Here is a 16608-nt window from a genome sequence, read left to right as displayed (position 1 = left end):
AGTCACACTCACCCGGTCTCCTGGTCGGACCATTGGTTCCTGTTTTGTGCCCAGTTTGTGGAGGATGTTGTAAGCTACTTTGATGCTCCGAGACCAAAGTTTACCTGTGTGGAAGGAAGTACAGAAGAAACTGTCTTTTATGGGGTCAGTTCACCAAAAATGCCGTGTAGTTTAAAGGAGCTGTATGTAAGAAATGTATTTCAAATAATCCAAAAATGACCCTGATATGTCACTAGACATTAAGAAATCATGTTCATTTCAAATACGTATTACTTATATCACTGACAACAGTTAGTCCAGCAAGGATATTGCCATTTAAAAAGTGTCATGTTGTGTTTTGGTCTGATGCTCCACCCTCCACCAATCACGAAGTCAGTAGTGTTGCAGCATCCAGGTTGCCAGCTCTGCTCTACTTACCACAGCTGCAGCTACAAACGTGTTGGATAAAAAAAATGCTGGATCCTGCAACCTATCTGGCAACCTTGAGTTTGGGGGGACGGGGAGGGGATACACTGCTCTACAGTAATTTGAAAGTGATTGCAGTACCAGTTTTGGCCACAATCTTACATACAGCTCCTTTAAGGTTTTTGAACGAATTACCTTATGCTCACCAAGGCCGAAGTTATTTTAATATACAGCACAGTTATACAGTGCTAATACAGTATAGAGTTTTGTTTTGGTTTGTTATGTTTTAATTATATTTGTTGTATTTACATTGTATTTTAGGTTGCCTATTGTACATCTGGCCCAGGACTGCAGATGAAAACTAGCCTTTTGGCTAACTCTGGCATAGTTTGACTTGTCATGTTAATATGCACTGTCCTTGTAATAAATAAACAAGTTCAAACAGTAATATTGTTAAATTCAATTATTACAATTTAAAAACAATATTTTCTACTTTAAAATACTTACATTTATTTATTCCTGTGACGGATGTTGAAAACAGCTGCTTAATATTTTTGTGGATTTCTTTGATAAATAAAATGCTTTTTTAACACCATAAATGCCATTCATCTAATTTGTGATCAATTTAATACATCCTTGTGGAATACAAGTATTAATTTCTTTCAAAAAATCCTAAACCTTTTGAACGGTAGAGTAAGTTTGACGTGAATGTGAAACACCATTGGTTGTTGCATCGCTTAACCAAGAACCGACAGTTTGAATAAATGTATAAGGAAATGCAAATGAGATTAAAGGCAAAGAGGGATTTTCAGAGAATAATGAAGTCAGTTCCCTTTTGGTCCAGCCACAAAGCTATCGTATGACTTCAGTGGAGTACTTTTATGGTGTATAAGAAAACTAAGCTCTACACTCAGAAAACTGAAATAGAGAAAGAAGTGAAAAGATTCCACACACTGAAGGGCAAGCGAAGGTCAAACATGGACTGAAACCAAACGGCCAAATTTCTCAAAGTTTAAGCATCTGGATGAGTCACACACAGGGCGTTTCAGAATTGTATCTTCTCCGTCCTGCTGAATTTTTGAACCGCTGTTATCAGGATTTAACTCATGGTTATGAAACCCCGGTGAAAGCAAAACGGTGCACATGAGATAGTGATCTCGCTTTACGTCTGTGTTCTGTGGAAAGTTAATTACTCTTTTGATTTGAGCGAGGATTTTAACGAGCTAAGGAGGAGGGTGATATTCCTCGGTGAGCTCTGAGGGGGAGGGGGGGGGGGGTGTTAATGCGCCACACAAACAGCCTTTGCCATTCATTTTTCTGGCTCACATTGCAACCTGTGTGAGTGGCAGTGGAGGTTGTCTTTTGGTCAGGGTTTTGAGCGTCCTGGTGACGTGTGTGTGCGTGTGTGCGTAAAGAAGAAATGATGATGCTCAGGTGGCTTAATGAATATTTTCAATAAGATGATCAAAAGAAGAAAAGAAAAGAGGAAACACCAATCCATTACAGCAGACACACACACTGCAAACCCTTCCTCACACTCTCACCAGTGATGTGCAGGATCCTCATCATCGAGTAAAATCAGCTGAGAGACTGAGACCGTCACCTCACACCACACACACACACACACCACACACAAAAAAAGCCCTATAATGATCTCCCTCTCGTGTCAGAGCATAAACAAACAAGGAGACAAGGGTATCTCTGTTACTATAAAATAGAAAGGTATAACAGTATATTCACAGCACCAAAAATACACTATTTTTATGAATTAATGCAAAATATGAAAAACACATTATGTGGAATCTGCAAACACATTATGCCTTTCTCAAAACTAACTAGACTTGTTTGTGCAAGTCTTGTTTGTAAAGTGTTTGTGCTATTTCTTTAAAATAAATAGCGCTACTTTGTTTGACATATAATAAAGATTTTGTTTACGATAAAATATGATTTATGATAAAGTAAATGTATTTAGACCTTTATAATATAAATGTATATATTTATACCTTAAGCTTGACTTTTCGGGGTCAGTGTATCAGACTGTGTGGTCCCAAATAATACTCCGAAATATGAAAGAGTTTATGAGTATGAAAAGTATCACATATTATATGATTCTGCTCTAATATAGTATTATTTTGTTCCAGTATGTTTGTATGCAGATGTTGGTCATTATATGTATGGTTGTAGTTAAATATGGTTATATTACCATAAGTAAGGACGTAGAGGGGTTTGCCGTTGGTGTCCATGGTGGTCAGGCAGGGCGCTTTAGGCGAGATGGTCCCCCAGCGTTGCAGTGCAGCTTCCAAAGATGGTGGCCAATTAGTGACCACTCCCAGCGGTTCCCCTCGAATAGCGATCATCTGAGCGCCCTCCGGCCGTGGCTGGTTGGGGTCAGGCTGTTGGACTGAATGAAACAAGATGGAAGGGGCAAAACATGCAAATCATCCATGAGGCAAAAAATCATCCATGTTTTAGTAAATTGGTTCAATGAACAGTGAATCCTTAAATCAACGGTTCATTTGAATCACCACACATCACTGGACATTTAATTAAATGCTGTTCATTACAATGTTTTCAGTAAGCTGACTTACTGTAGCTGATTTGGATGATTGATTCAACCAAATCATTCAAAACAACCGATTCAAAAGATTGTTTTGTTTGCGAATCAGGCATCATTATGTGTGTTTGTTTATAAGAATAGCTCCAAAAAAACTGTGAAACTGTGATGATGAGTCAAACACTCACCTTCTAGGAGCTCTTCGAAATCATCAACAAAAAACTCTCGAAGCGGAGGTCGTCTGGGCTGCTTTAGTGTGTTCACAAGTTGCTGGATTTTAGCTGAAACACGACTGCTAACAGGGACTCCTATGAAGCAAACATACATGTTAATGCACAAATGCACACAAACCTTGACAAAAAACAAGCAAAAACAAAAAGGAATATTATCACTCACACATAAATCAAATTTTCCTGAATCTGCCTGAATGAGCCTACACACACACACACACACAAGGCTGACTGGGTCTAAACGACTAGCCGTAAACGGATTTGATGGACGGCTGAATGTGTAAAATGAAGATGTTTCAACTCCCCACTGTTGTGTATACTTCCGTATCAAACACCTCAATTTTCATCTTATCCCTAACAAATCAATTTTGCAAACATTATTGATTAATGCCTCTGACAGATGCAATCAAATCCAGCCTTCAGGGGCGTCCCCAAGAGATCACATTAAAGCGTAATAATATAAGAGTGGGATCAATGCCCTCAATCACAGCTTCATAACACTTACATTCTTATATATATATATATATATATATATATATATATATATATACACTGTATGAATATATATGTGAATATATATGAACTAACAGTAAACATTTTCATGTGTCCTTAACCCCAGGTTGCTGCAGGGGGACTATATGCAAGTTGCTCTGAATAAAACCATCAGCCAAAATAAATATGGTTAGGGTGGAAGAGAAATGCTAGATGGGTTGTCAAAATGATTGAGGAAAATGACTCATGTAAATCTTTCAAAGCTTATTGTAATGTTTGAAATGAAAATGTCATTACTGTCTCTAAAACCTCACTCCTTTTCTTTCACACACATTCATGTGCCCTCACCATCTCCGGTCTCCATGAGTTCGGCGTTGCCATATTTGGGAGTGGTCCGGGGTACGGTGGACACCTGTGGCCTCTCAACCTGAACGGGATGTTCGGAGGTGTAGGTGGTGACGTCTGGAGGGGCTGAGTGATTTTCTGGATTTGGGAATATGAGGAGGAACCAAAATGCAGGATGAGAAACTCTAGTTAAGTGGTTATACTGTAATATATATCGGCCAGAAAATGACCCATCTGAACCAGCCGTAAACCAACTATCATGTTCCATAAACGTATGTCGGGTTCAAATTGGTCATTTGCTAATCTATATTATACATTGAATAACCAATCTAATGGCCAGCCCTAACCAACTATAAACCAGCTGGCAACTCTTTTTGCAGCTAATAACTAACTATCATATTCCAAAAAAAAACATTTGAACTGGATTGGCTAGAAAGATTTCAGTCCTACCTGCATTTGATAAAGAGCCCTGACTCACTTGGCACATTGTTTACGGTTAAAAGGAAGAGGGTGGGAGGCATTCAGGAAGTGATTTTGAGGAAAACATGCACATGTCTCCGAAAGAGAGAGACGGATGGAACGAAGAGACGCACAGAGGAGAGCTTTTTCATCCTTTCCTTAATTACTGCTCCTTTTATTTCCACTCGGTGAGTCCGCTGGGCTTCTCTCTCACCGTTCACCCTCCTTCTCAGATCATAAATTCTCAGCTGTCTGCGGCTTCTTTCTCATTCCCCTCAGCTCGCTCCTGAAACGTCTCTTTCACATTCGGTGCCCTTGGCTGCCACGTATTACCATTATGATATTCCTACGGAGTTTGTGTGGTCTAACGTCAAGTAAATAAATTTCACTTTCCTTTTTTGTATGATTTCAAATGGCAGATGTCAGTGGGTGAGCCTTTCACTAAAAGCTCATAAAGTGTCACAAGTTTCTTACAATTTCATCCCACGCTCCATCCAATCGAGCCGTTCGGAGAGAAATAACCGGCCGTGTGTAATTTTGACACCGGGAACGAGGAGAATGCCAATGAGGCAGCACTATTTCTCCTCCACCATAAAACACGCGAAACGGCCCTAACAGAAACGTCCACTGTGATCAAGGACGACACAGTCCAAGGCTTTTAGCTGCTTAGCTTCAGCTCAGCATAGATGGTTTTCAATGTAATGAAACTTCATGCAGACCCTGAGTTCGTATCTGACTGATATGATACATTAATATCAAAATTAGATAGAGTGGTATATTTCAGTGAATTACTTTATACAGTAGAGAAACTGTTTCATAAATCATTCGGTTTCTGACCCGAATTATCATGTATAAATACAAAATGAAGTAGTCATAAATCTGGTAGAGATAAGTCAACAGAATGAACGTGATTAGGCGAGATGCCTCCTGTCTGAGGAATCGTGCCAAGCACAAAAGGGGATTGTGATGAAGGATGTGACTAAGGAAGGGCACGACCCCTGGACCGAGCTTCCACCCACCATCAGTACTATGTGTCTCTACTGTTACTCCCCCTCATCTCCAGGAGGCCTGGGTAAAAACCAGTGCAGCTCAATTCACGATTGAATGACCCTTATGAGCCTGCTCTTTAAAAACTACCAACATTACCAGTATAGACTGATTCTTGAACAAAAGACTCAAAAAGTCGGTTCCTTTTAGTGAATCAGTAACATACATTAACAATGTAAATGACTCTTGTGAGCTGGTTTATTTTTCTTAATCAAAACAGGGTAGTCCGAATCATGAAAGAATGACTCTTTTGAGTCGGTTCTTTTTAAGCAAATCAAAAACATACAGCGGAAAGTCTAGTTTATTCAAAAACAAATGTATTTTATGAGCGTGTTCTTTTTTGCGAATCAAAAAGATACAGTAGGCTAGCTTGATTCTCAAATGAATGACTTAGGGTGCTTTCACAACTGTAGTCCAGACCAAGGGTGAAAAGTGACACTTTGTGGCATTTTCAGGCGTTTTGGTTCCTTTTCACACCACACTGAGTGCTCAGGTCCGAATCAGTTGATGAAACGAGCCAAAATGCTGTCATGTGACAACATTCACATCATTCGTTGACCAAATACTGCACTTCGATTGGTCAGAATTAACATAGAGGAAAATTACACAGATCTATGAATTATGAAACCCCCTTTCCCTGAGCTGTTTGCTAAACAAAGTGAAGATTTTGCCGTTCTTCGTAGTTTTTGAAAGTTGGGACCTAATATGGTCATCAGACCAAATTTCTATGAGGCTCTGCACCTCCTCACAACTCCAAGTTTGTGTCAACTCCACGCAAACTGTCAATAAACATTAGTTCTCATCCCATAATGCACAGTGCAGCTGACTACGGCAGATGGTTTAGTCCAAACAATGCACAGTTCTTTGACAGTTGAGTCTGTTTGAGGTTCGTTAGAAAGTGTCGGTACACTTGTTTGGTCCGTTTTTGGTGCGCACCCGGGTGTGATTGCTGCGTTCAACCAGCCCAAAGTAACCGCACCAAGGGGACAACGAACTACGAGAGCGATTCAAATGAACTAAATGAGGATGGTGTGAAAGCACCCTAAGATGAAAAAGTACTTTAGCAAAATAAAAACATAGCGTCATCCGTGAAACCTGATTCAAGAACAGATGAGAAAAGATAAAGCGTTACTGGAGTAGTCTGATTCTTGAACTAATGGGTTAGGACCTGCTTGTTTTCTAATCAATAACATGCAATGCAACCTGCGCAGCCCACCTCAGAAACAAATTAATTTATGAGCCTGTTCTTTTTAGTGAATCAAACAAATACAGTCGAGCGCAGCTAGAAGAGTTCGGTTCATGAAGAAATTACTCTTATGAGCCGCTTCTTTGTAGTTAATCAATAACATAAAGCGTGACCAGTGGAGCCCAACTCCTGAAACAAATAACTCCTATGAGCCAGTTCTTTTAAAGAATGGTTAAACAAAGATAAGTTAGTGGTCCGAAACATTCAAAGCATTGTTGGAGAGATTTTATTCCATCTGTAAGAATATGTAATCAAAATGAATATATCATAGTTAAAATACCCCCAAATGAATTAAAATCGAATCAAATCAGAAATGGAATCAAATTAGCATGAGAGCTTTGTGAATCAGAACCGAGTGAAATTGGGAAATCAATCTCCAGACTCCCTCCCTGCCTCATATTCGACCTTCCTGCCTTATATACTACCTCATCTCCTGCTTCATCACTGGCCTCCCTGCCTCGTCTCCTGCCTTTATCATCCGTGATGAGTGTACGAGAAAACACCCAGCAGCTAGAGTCCTTGCGTAACATGCTGAAAATAACCCACATCTATACTCTCTCCCTCTATCACTCTCTCTCTCTTTCTTCACCCCACCCCCCTGCTCTTCAGTGACACGGACACTAATGTGGTGGAAAAGGAGTTTCCTCAAAGCCCAGAGGTGCTTGCAGGAGAACAAATAAAAATGACATCTTGAGTCACGTGAGAAAAAAAAAAAAAAAGAACGCTGCCAAATCTGCGTCACTGAGACTAGAAAACCCCAGACAAACAGATTATTTTTAGTCCGGAGAGACGCATGAGAATGAATATTACAATCAGTTTTTTATTCATTACCTCATTCAAAAATGAGAATATCTTTGGTTTAATTACTATTCAAAAACATTTGGGACACTTTATATATAAACTGAAGTATGTGATATAAGAAATTTATCAAAACACCTTACCTAGAGTTGAACAGTTTTGGGTTGGTAAGATTTTTTTTAGGGCAGTCAAACGATCAATCGCTTCCAAAATAAAAGTTTGTGTTTACATAATATATGTGGGTGCACTGTGTATGATTATTTTCTATATATAAATACACACTTGTATATATTTAAGAAATATTTTAATGTATATACTGTATATAGATTTATATATAATTTATATTATATATAAATATAAATATTTATATCTAAATAATATTTTTTTCTTAAATATACATGCATGTGTGTGTATTTATATATATACAAAATAATTATACACAGTGCACCCACATATATTATGTAAACACAAACTTTTATTTTGGATGCGATTAATCGCGATTAATCGTTTGACAGCCCTATTTTTTTTATTATTTTTTTTAAATAAGTCTCTTATGCTCACCAAGGCTGAATTTGTTCGATCAAAAATACAGTAAAAACAGTAATATAGCAAAATATTAGGTAACACTTTATTTCGATAGTCCACTTCAGACATTCTACTAACTAAAAATAACTTTTCAACTACATATCAACTAACTGTCAATAGAGTATTAGTAGACTGTCAGCTTAATATCTGCTAACACTTTATTTTGTTGGTCCCCCAACAGACATTCAACTGACTATAACTTGGCGACTACAAGTAAACTTATTCTCCTAACCCAAAGCCTAACACCTAACCATAACCTAACAGTCTACTGACAGTTACTTGACATGTAGTTGAAAAGTTACTTATACTTACTGTTACTTTTGATCAATTTAATGCATGGTTGTTGATTAAAAAAAGTATTAATTTCTTTAATAATAATAAAAAATCTTAATGACCCCACACTTATGAATAGTGTATGACAATAGCATGTGCCTGTGTTTCAATGAGAAAATGTAATGGTTAAATGCAAATAACATTTAGAGAAATAATCATGCATGTTTAACAGATAAACAGAGGTAGTAGTGACAGGTAGCACAAAACACTGACATTTAAAGCAATAGTGCACACAAAAAAGATATCTCTGTTATAATTGTTTAACATTCTTTCTTCAGTGGAACATAAAAGAAGATATTATGCAGAATGTCTCAGCTGCTCTTTTCCATACAGTGTAAGTGAATGATGACCATAGGAGACAAGAATGATTTTAAACTTCAGTCTGCTTCTTACAGTTATCATATGGGTTCAGAAGACTTGGAAAATAGTGTCAAACTTTTATGGACAACTAGTATAATGATTGTATGGTGCCTAGCCACCGGTCACCATTAGGGCTGGGTACCGATTTCGATACTTTTTAGGTACCGACCGAATTGCCTTGATACTATCGAGTATCCAAAAATTACTTGTTCGGTACCAGATTTCAATACCTAAGGGGTTAACTCGTTAAATCAGTACTCAAACAAATACATATGAAATGCACAACAACACAAAATCAAAAAATATATATGTTCCTTTATGCACTGGCTAAGGAGTATGAGTCAAACTGAAAAAAAAATAAAAAATAAAACCAAAGGTTTTTTGAGTTAATGTGTTATGTAATCTTGTTAAAATGGATTTCATAAAATTGGTATCGAAAAAAGTATCGTTCAGGAGCCGGTATCGAACTTTTTTAAACGATACCCAGCCCTAGTCACCATTCACTTTCAGTGTATGAAAAAGGCAGTGTGAACATTTATGTTCCTTTTGTTTTCCACAGAAAAAAGAAAGACATACATATTTAGAGAGTTTAAAGAGGTGACCAAATTATGACAGAATTTAAATTTTGAGTGAACTATTCCTTGAAAAACACACGGTAGGGAATGGACAGCAACGATAAGCACATATAGACAAAGAATGGACATCTAAAAGCAGACTGGACGCCTGATAAAACAGCATTTCACACTTCATAATTTAATAAAATAAACAAATATCTAGAAAACACACAAGATACACAGTCACTACTACTCACAGAGAGACCATATTTCAAATTCAACAGCACAAACAACGTCTCATAACTGTTCTAAGAGAACTGTGCTCACTTAATCGTACACACAGAGAAGAATTGACGTTCAAACATATCAGGTCATAAGATTCACAGCACGCTACTCCAAACACAAACACACCGAGGGGCCCGTCGTCCCCCAGACTCCAGAGAGAACCACATGGAGGACACAAAGACGGTCTGGATGATTGGATGATTGGGGCAAGTTCATGATGTAAGTGTGTGTGTAGCATCAGTTAGTATACTGACCATCCGACTCCAAGGGTGGCGGCCAGAGAAGATCTGATCCGAACTCACAGGAGCGCCGCAAATTTCCGTTCTCTGCTACGCCAAGCATAGTTTTCCTTTTCAACGAGAGGTGAGCGATCGGCCCTGGATGGGGAAGGGAGGAAGGGGGAGAACCAGAACCTTAAGAGCCGTCCACTTCCTCACTGACCGCAGGCATGGATGGGCAGGAGGGACGGGGGCTGATGAGCCGAGCATGGACGGTGCCATGTTCCCAACAGAGTAACGAAGACTCTGGATGTCTTGCATGGAAGGGGAAGGGGGAACGGAGAAGGTGGGAATGATTGAGCATTCCTACAGGGGCACCCACACTGCCATGTTTCTCCCAACGGTACAGGACAAATATGGGAAAACGGGACAAAAGCAACAACCTAGGAAGCACTTGTAGAACTTTGTGCCTGGTCCAGTGTTTAAACATTTCCGAGAGAGACATTAACCATCCTTGCTGAGTTCCTAAATACGCACTAACAATGTTCTGAGAGCTTCGAACGCGACCGAGTCTCTCGAGGTTGGTTGTCTGCTTTTAGATGGTACCACAACATTACCATGTAGGAGGACAAAAAGGAAGTAAGAGAGAGAGAGAGAGAGAATCGAAAGGCTATTTTACACGGTGACCACGAGTTTATTTTCAAGGAAAGCTTGCCCAGATTTTGTGTGTCGTTGACCAATCACTGTTGTATGTTGTCAGTATTCTCCAACCAATCAAACTGCATTTTAATGCGTTTAGTCATTTTCAGAATTGATGTGTCTAAAATTGCTCCCTGCTGCCCACACAATGTGAATGAGTAAAAGAATGAGTGATTTCAGACAGCAAATGTCAGCCCACCAATCACATTTATTTCTATTCAAGGTTAGCCTATTTTATAGGCCATTTTATTTTGTTTCCTGCTCAACAAAAACAGCCTACATTGGTGAGTTGGTCTTCGGGATTGGTCAAGCTGTTTGTTTAGCTGGTTTTAAAGAAGTTTTTTAGCATGTAAGACTAGCAAAACCAGCTAAGACGAGCAGAACAAGAATGATAACTAACTATGTTTTAATAAAAGTTTGAATTATTTGAGAATAGTGTCCACACCATAACTATAAAGAGAACAACACAGAGACATTATATTGATGTACTTACTTTCAGAACAATTTTTTTTTTTCAGATTAAAACATTGACAGCCAATCAGAATCCACCCGACTTTAAAAAGCGAGATAACTTCAGTGTGCGCTTATTATTGTCTTTTCATGTGGACTACAATGAAGTTACAGTTATCTTTATAGTTATTCTTCTTGGTGTGAACAGGCTTTAAACCTGCTATTAAAATGGCTGGATTTTTTTTTTTTAATAGGGTAGGTTAATTATTTATGCCTTATATGAAACATGGAATATAATGCTTACAGTTATCACTTCATTCAGAAATGTTTTCGCTGAGCTAAAGCAGTAGCAGGCAACGTTTGCCATCAATTGTTGTGTGTATGGAAAAGATCTGGTAAAACGTATTGCTTATCGTGCACCGTGTAAAATGCCCTTAAGAAAAAAGAAAATGGGGAAGAAGGAAAAGAAATGAGGATAGAGTGATTAAATCACACAACAGGAAGGAAAGTTGATACAGGAAAGGGAAACTGAGGTAGAAAGTGAGGGGAAATAAAAAAGATATGAAGGGAGAGAGGTAACAGGACAGTGTGAAAGAGATGAGTTCCTTTCTTTAGACATTAAACTGCTCCACAGGGCATTCCTACATACCATCATAGCTCTATTAAGACACCGGAGTTCATCACTTAGCCACAGTCTACATATCTAAGCCCTCTGGATACAGAGGGTTCGTGAGGTTTTTGAAAATGAGTATTCTGTCTTTCACTGGCCTCTGAGTGGAGGAGGGGAAAGTTGCAGTAAAACTCTTTCCTCTTCCTGCTGCTTTCTTTGTTTACATTAAAAATCAGCTGGCTGGATAGATTTAACATCTGTTCAGCACAGGCTACTTTAAACAGACAGAACGGGAGGGTGTAACTGACTCGATGTTGACTGAATTGTCACCTCAGGGCTCAACAATAAGGATGTTTTCAGCTGGTCCGGTTAGGGCAGTAGATTTGTACACAACAACAAAATAAATTAAAAATATCTAAAAAAAATAAAAAATATCTAAAAAAAAATAAAAATTAAAAAAATAACTAAATTAAATTATGTTTTTTTAATTAAATAAATAATACACAACAATAGTAAATATTAAATTAAATTATAATAATTTTACTGGCTTTTACATGTGTCAGAAAGAAATACATTTATATTTTTTTATTGAAGATTTTTTTTTGTCTTTTTGTTTTAAAGAAGAAAATTCTAAAAAGAAAACAATTAGGGATATAAATGTATCCATAAGGAACTGAATGGATCATGAAAAAATAAAATAATATATAATAAATTATATATATATATATATATATATATATATTAATTTTTAAATGTGAAATTGTCTTGAATATAAATTTCTTAATTTTTTTTTTTTCATTTTTTTCTTTCACTTAAATATACATTTTATATAAATAAATTATTCTGTGATTATTGTTTATTTATAATTATTATTTAAAATGTCATTTCTTACAATAATATATCATTTATACATTTGTTTTTTAACAATAATAACATGGAGCTACAGTGATTTATGATTTGACCCATTCTAGCGGTTGCTGCAAGAACTAATCATAAATCATTTGCACAATTAAGACACAGACTTAGTGACATAAATCATCAGAATTAACAACATCATCTCAATTATCAGAGAAAATGTTATGTTGGCAAGTCATAAAAACACAAACACGTGATCAACAAATGTAATACAGTGATCAATGTGACAATCTTGTTCTCTCATCCCCCAAACTGGCTGCAGACCCTCCTTATTGTTGAGCACCGCGGACAAACATTAATGATTATTTACTGATTTAACAGTTAAACCTGTCGACAGTCAATTTCAGATGCGATTACCACTGATTTATGTCAATGACGGCAAGCGTGGTCCAACGACAGCACAGATATACAATAAGGAGCAAAAGAAGGTGTGGAGAACACACATAGGCGAGCGAGGCAGGGTTTAGAAGCATGGCAGGAGTTGTGGGAGTGAGTGGCTGAGGAATAGATGTGGAAGCGGGGTTTGCCGAGGCGGGGCGTTACCTGATTTGCCGACATGGGTTTGAGCCAGGACGTCAGCCAGCCGCCCAGCCGCTCCGCTGCCCCCACTCTGCGTTGATGATGAGGAGGAGGAGGTGGTGGAACCCTGGTGGATGGCCCGACTGATCCAGTGCTCCATGCTGACGCTGCCCTGGCTGGAGGTGGGGGTACCCTCACCCTGGCCGCCCTCCTCCTCCGAGCCGGACGAGGTGTCTGTCAGGGGGGGCAGAGAGGAGAGGGGGGAGAGGCCTAGTGAGAGTCACTCAGACCCACTCAACACTCAGCCCAGAAGGTGGACAAGTGCACTTAAAGTCAACATGAAAAGGGATTTGCAACCCATTGGATGGATTTATCAATGAAAAATAGAAACATTTCCAAAAGAAAAAGCATTCTTAAGGAATTGATTCGGTCATGAAAAATTGATAAAAATAATAATAATCTTTTTAGCAACAGGTTCTTATAAAGATTGATAAAAATAATATTTATTTATATATATATATTTTATTTCTTTTTAGCAACAGGTCCTGATGTCAAAGTAATATTTGTATTTTTATTGCAAGCATTCATTCAAATAAAAATATATAAATGTACATCATTAAATTATTTTATATTATGAAAAGTAGGCGTTTTAGAAAATCGAGGATTTTAGAAAGGCTGCACTTCATACAGAAGTAGCCTAAACCAATGGCTGTGTCCGAAATCTATCTAGTGGACTATATAGTGAGCTCGCCATTTTGTAGTGCTGTCCGAATGTATAGTGATGATTATTATACCCTATATAGTCCACTCAATGTATCCCAGAATGCATTTTGAAAAGTAGTGTACAACTGATGGTCACTAACCCAAGCCCTACATACTGTACCATCATGCATTGCGCTGATCGTAAAAAAGACAGACGGGCGACAGCAATTACGTAATCAACGGCGCCGAGAGACGATCGAGTAGTGTCCGAAAGTGGTGCTTCTATTATGCAGGTGAGCTCACTATATAGTGCTCTACTCCCTACTCCTTACATAGGGGGTAGGGAGTAGTGGTTTGAGTGAAGATTTCGGACACAGCCAATATCGCTATTTGGCTATTGATTAGCACTATTTTCCTTTCCTCCACACCCTAGAAGACATTAGCTGAAAAGGTTGTTTGAGAAGTGGAGCAAAATAACACTGGTTAAAAAAAATATATAAATATCTTTTGAGTTTTGTAGAAAGAATAATGTCATATAGGTCTGGAACAACATGGAGGTGAATAAATGATGACCAAATCTTTTTAAGAAAGTAAGAGTGCATTTATATTTGATTTCATGTTGACTTTAAATGAATGATGATTTAGAATTAGGTGTGAAGCTCACCTGGGGGGGTGTAGGCATCCATAGAGGTCTGTACCACTAGAGATCGTCGTTTGGACGGCATAGGAACGGCCATTTTCCTCTCCTTGTGTTTGGCTAGTGCTGCTTGTACTGCTTCTGTGTGGACATCTGAGGATGAAAAAAAAAATGAGAAATTAAATGAAGTGAATCTGTATTAACTGGCCGCTTACCTCCAAGCTGGTGTTTACAGTGACGTGGATGAGATGAGTCTAACATGATGATGATCGCGAGAGTGTATGACGAGAGCCAAGCCACCACCTCCAGCCCTTCTGTGATCTTGCAATACTGACTCATTTCAGTGTGAGTGTGTATATGTGTGTGTGAGAGAGTTGACTGTACATTGTACCCACGGCTGCACTCCTCGCGCTGACAGAGTCATGGCTTTTAATAATCCAAGCTGTTATTTGGACTCTCTAATGAGATACAGAACAACATATTCCATCAACACACTGACTGTGTTTACACGTCTATACAAGACTATTCCGATATTCTTATTTAATTAAGGTTCCAAATGCAGTTAAAGGGAACTGCTAAAGAATGTGTTCATTAAATATGTGGATTACATGTAAACCATTGGCTGAGGAAAACGTAACTGTATTTTTCAGAATAAAGTCATAACCAGAATATAGAGCTTAATTAATATTGACAAACTATATATCATTTGAAAGCTTACAATCTCTAGCTTCCATATTTGGTGACTGATTTTCAAAATAAATTACACAGGAGCCGTAATTTATCAATTTGCAACAAGAATATTTTCATACTCATAAAGCGTGTTCAGACCTTTATTTTGAAATAGCAATGAACATGAAGAATCATGAACAAAAGTAGAAACCTCAGTTTGTTTTCATGCCAAGAGTTCAAAAGATTGCATCCATTCAATTATTTTAGAAAAAAATGTCTGAAAATGTTTTAAATATTACAACAACAAAAAAAATCACCATTTGTGTTGTGGCAATAAGCTATAATGCGCATGCGTGTTCTTTGTATGCATTTCTTAGAGGTTGAATTCATATCAAAATCTGCCAAACGTCCCTTACTACATCTGAATAGGATCTCTACTTCATAACTTGTGTAAAAATTGTGAAAATAATGATTCAGATCACTAAAAACACATATGGAAATGGAGGCGCCCTTATATGGGCAGTAATGGAGTCTGGTTGTGCCCTAGTGAAAATGTTTGGTACTGCGCCCAAACAAAATCTCACAGAAAGCTCATTTTTTGAGATATCAACATAAAATTTTAAACACAACTGGTTCAGATTTTTGGCTTTCACTTTTCTGTAGTTTTAGAGTAGCCCAGGTTTTGAAAATATATATTTTATATAAAATATGAAGAATTATTTTTTTTTACATCCATAAACTCAAACTCCTATAACTTCACTTTCTTAATTTATTTCAATCCGACAAAAATCTGCCAAATGTCTTCTTTAAAACGAGACCAATCTTATGTCTATATTCCAAAGCATTCTTGAATTACAACCATTTCAGTTTGAAATGTGCATTTCCATGTCTATTCAAAAAAAGGAGGGTGACAGTTAAGAGGTTAACAGAGGAAACGCTGTGCATGTAAACATGATCACTGACTAAAAGTCATTAGAGTCATCTTTAAGATGACATCTAAAAGTCATCTTTAAAATTAGACAGTGGTCAGGACCTGTTAAGTGCAGGTCAGCATTACTCGATATATACAAATAAACTAAAACTAAATGGAAAACTTGCCTCAAAAATATCATAAATCATAGGAAAAGCTCAATAAATGCTGTCTCATGACTACTGAACCCTATTTTTATTCTTTTAACTCTGTATTATGGATGTGTGGTTGCCTATTGAACACACAGAGACAAGACTGAGACAGATATAGATATGATTTTAATACGTACACTCACACACATAAACATCAATATTTGTATATGTGCCAATAGGGAGGAGGCAAGCGAGATGGATAAACAATTCATAATCTGACACACAAACACACACTGTTTATGATTTAAATACATGACATTTTAATTGACTCATTATATATATGGGTATATCTATGTGTGTTCTATCTGTGTGTATAAAGTATATATATATAAATATGTTTTTGTGTGAATATATGATATAAGAAGCTAAATTAT

At 37.5% G+C, this 16608-nt stretch overlaps 1 protein-coding gene across 9 annotated transcripts in view; it reads right to left on the bottom strand.

Annotated features, from left to right (window-relative positions):
- dip2ca (DIP2 acetate--CoA ligase C (putative) a) overlaps positions 1 to 16608 on the bottom strand; it is a 97698-nt gene that overhangs the window by 32781 nt on the left and 48309 nt on the right. For 4 of the 9 annotated variants that reach the window (XM_039684793.2, XM_039684795.2, XM_039684794.2 and 1 more), the window contains exons 4-10: positions 14471 to 14596; positions 13129 to 13374; positions 9948 to 10070; positions 4030 to 4164; positions 3148 to 3267; positions 2609 to 2806; positions 13 to 104 (exon numbers count right to left, since the gene is read on the bottom strand). In XM_039684793.2, the coding sequence (XP_039540727.1) occupies positions 13 to 104; positions 2609 to 2806; positions 3148 to 3267; positions 4030 to 4164; positions 9948 to 10070; positions 13129 to 13374; positions 14471 to 14596 (1040 nt within the window). The remainder of the gene's footprint in view (positions 1 to 12; positions 105 to 2608; positions 2807 to 3147; positions 3268 to 4029; positions 4165 to 9947; positions 10071 to 13128; positions 13375 to 14470; positions 14597 to 16608) is intronic. The other 5 variants (XM_039684796.2, XM_039684800.2, XM_039684799.2 and 2 more) reach the window with 2 other exon arrangements.

This window comes from Pimephales promelas, chromosome 22 (assembly GCF_988280905.1).
Source record: "Pimephales promelas chromosome 22, fPimPro1.hap1.1, whole genome shotgun sequence".
Lineage (NCBI taxonomy): Eukaryota > Metazoa > Chordata > Actinopteri > Cypriniformes > Leuciscidae > Pimephales > Pimephales promelas.
This window is presented reverse-complemented; position numbering and strand designations above follow the sequence as displayed.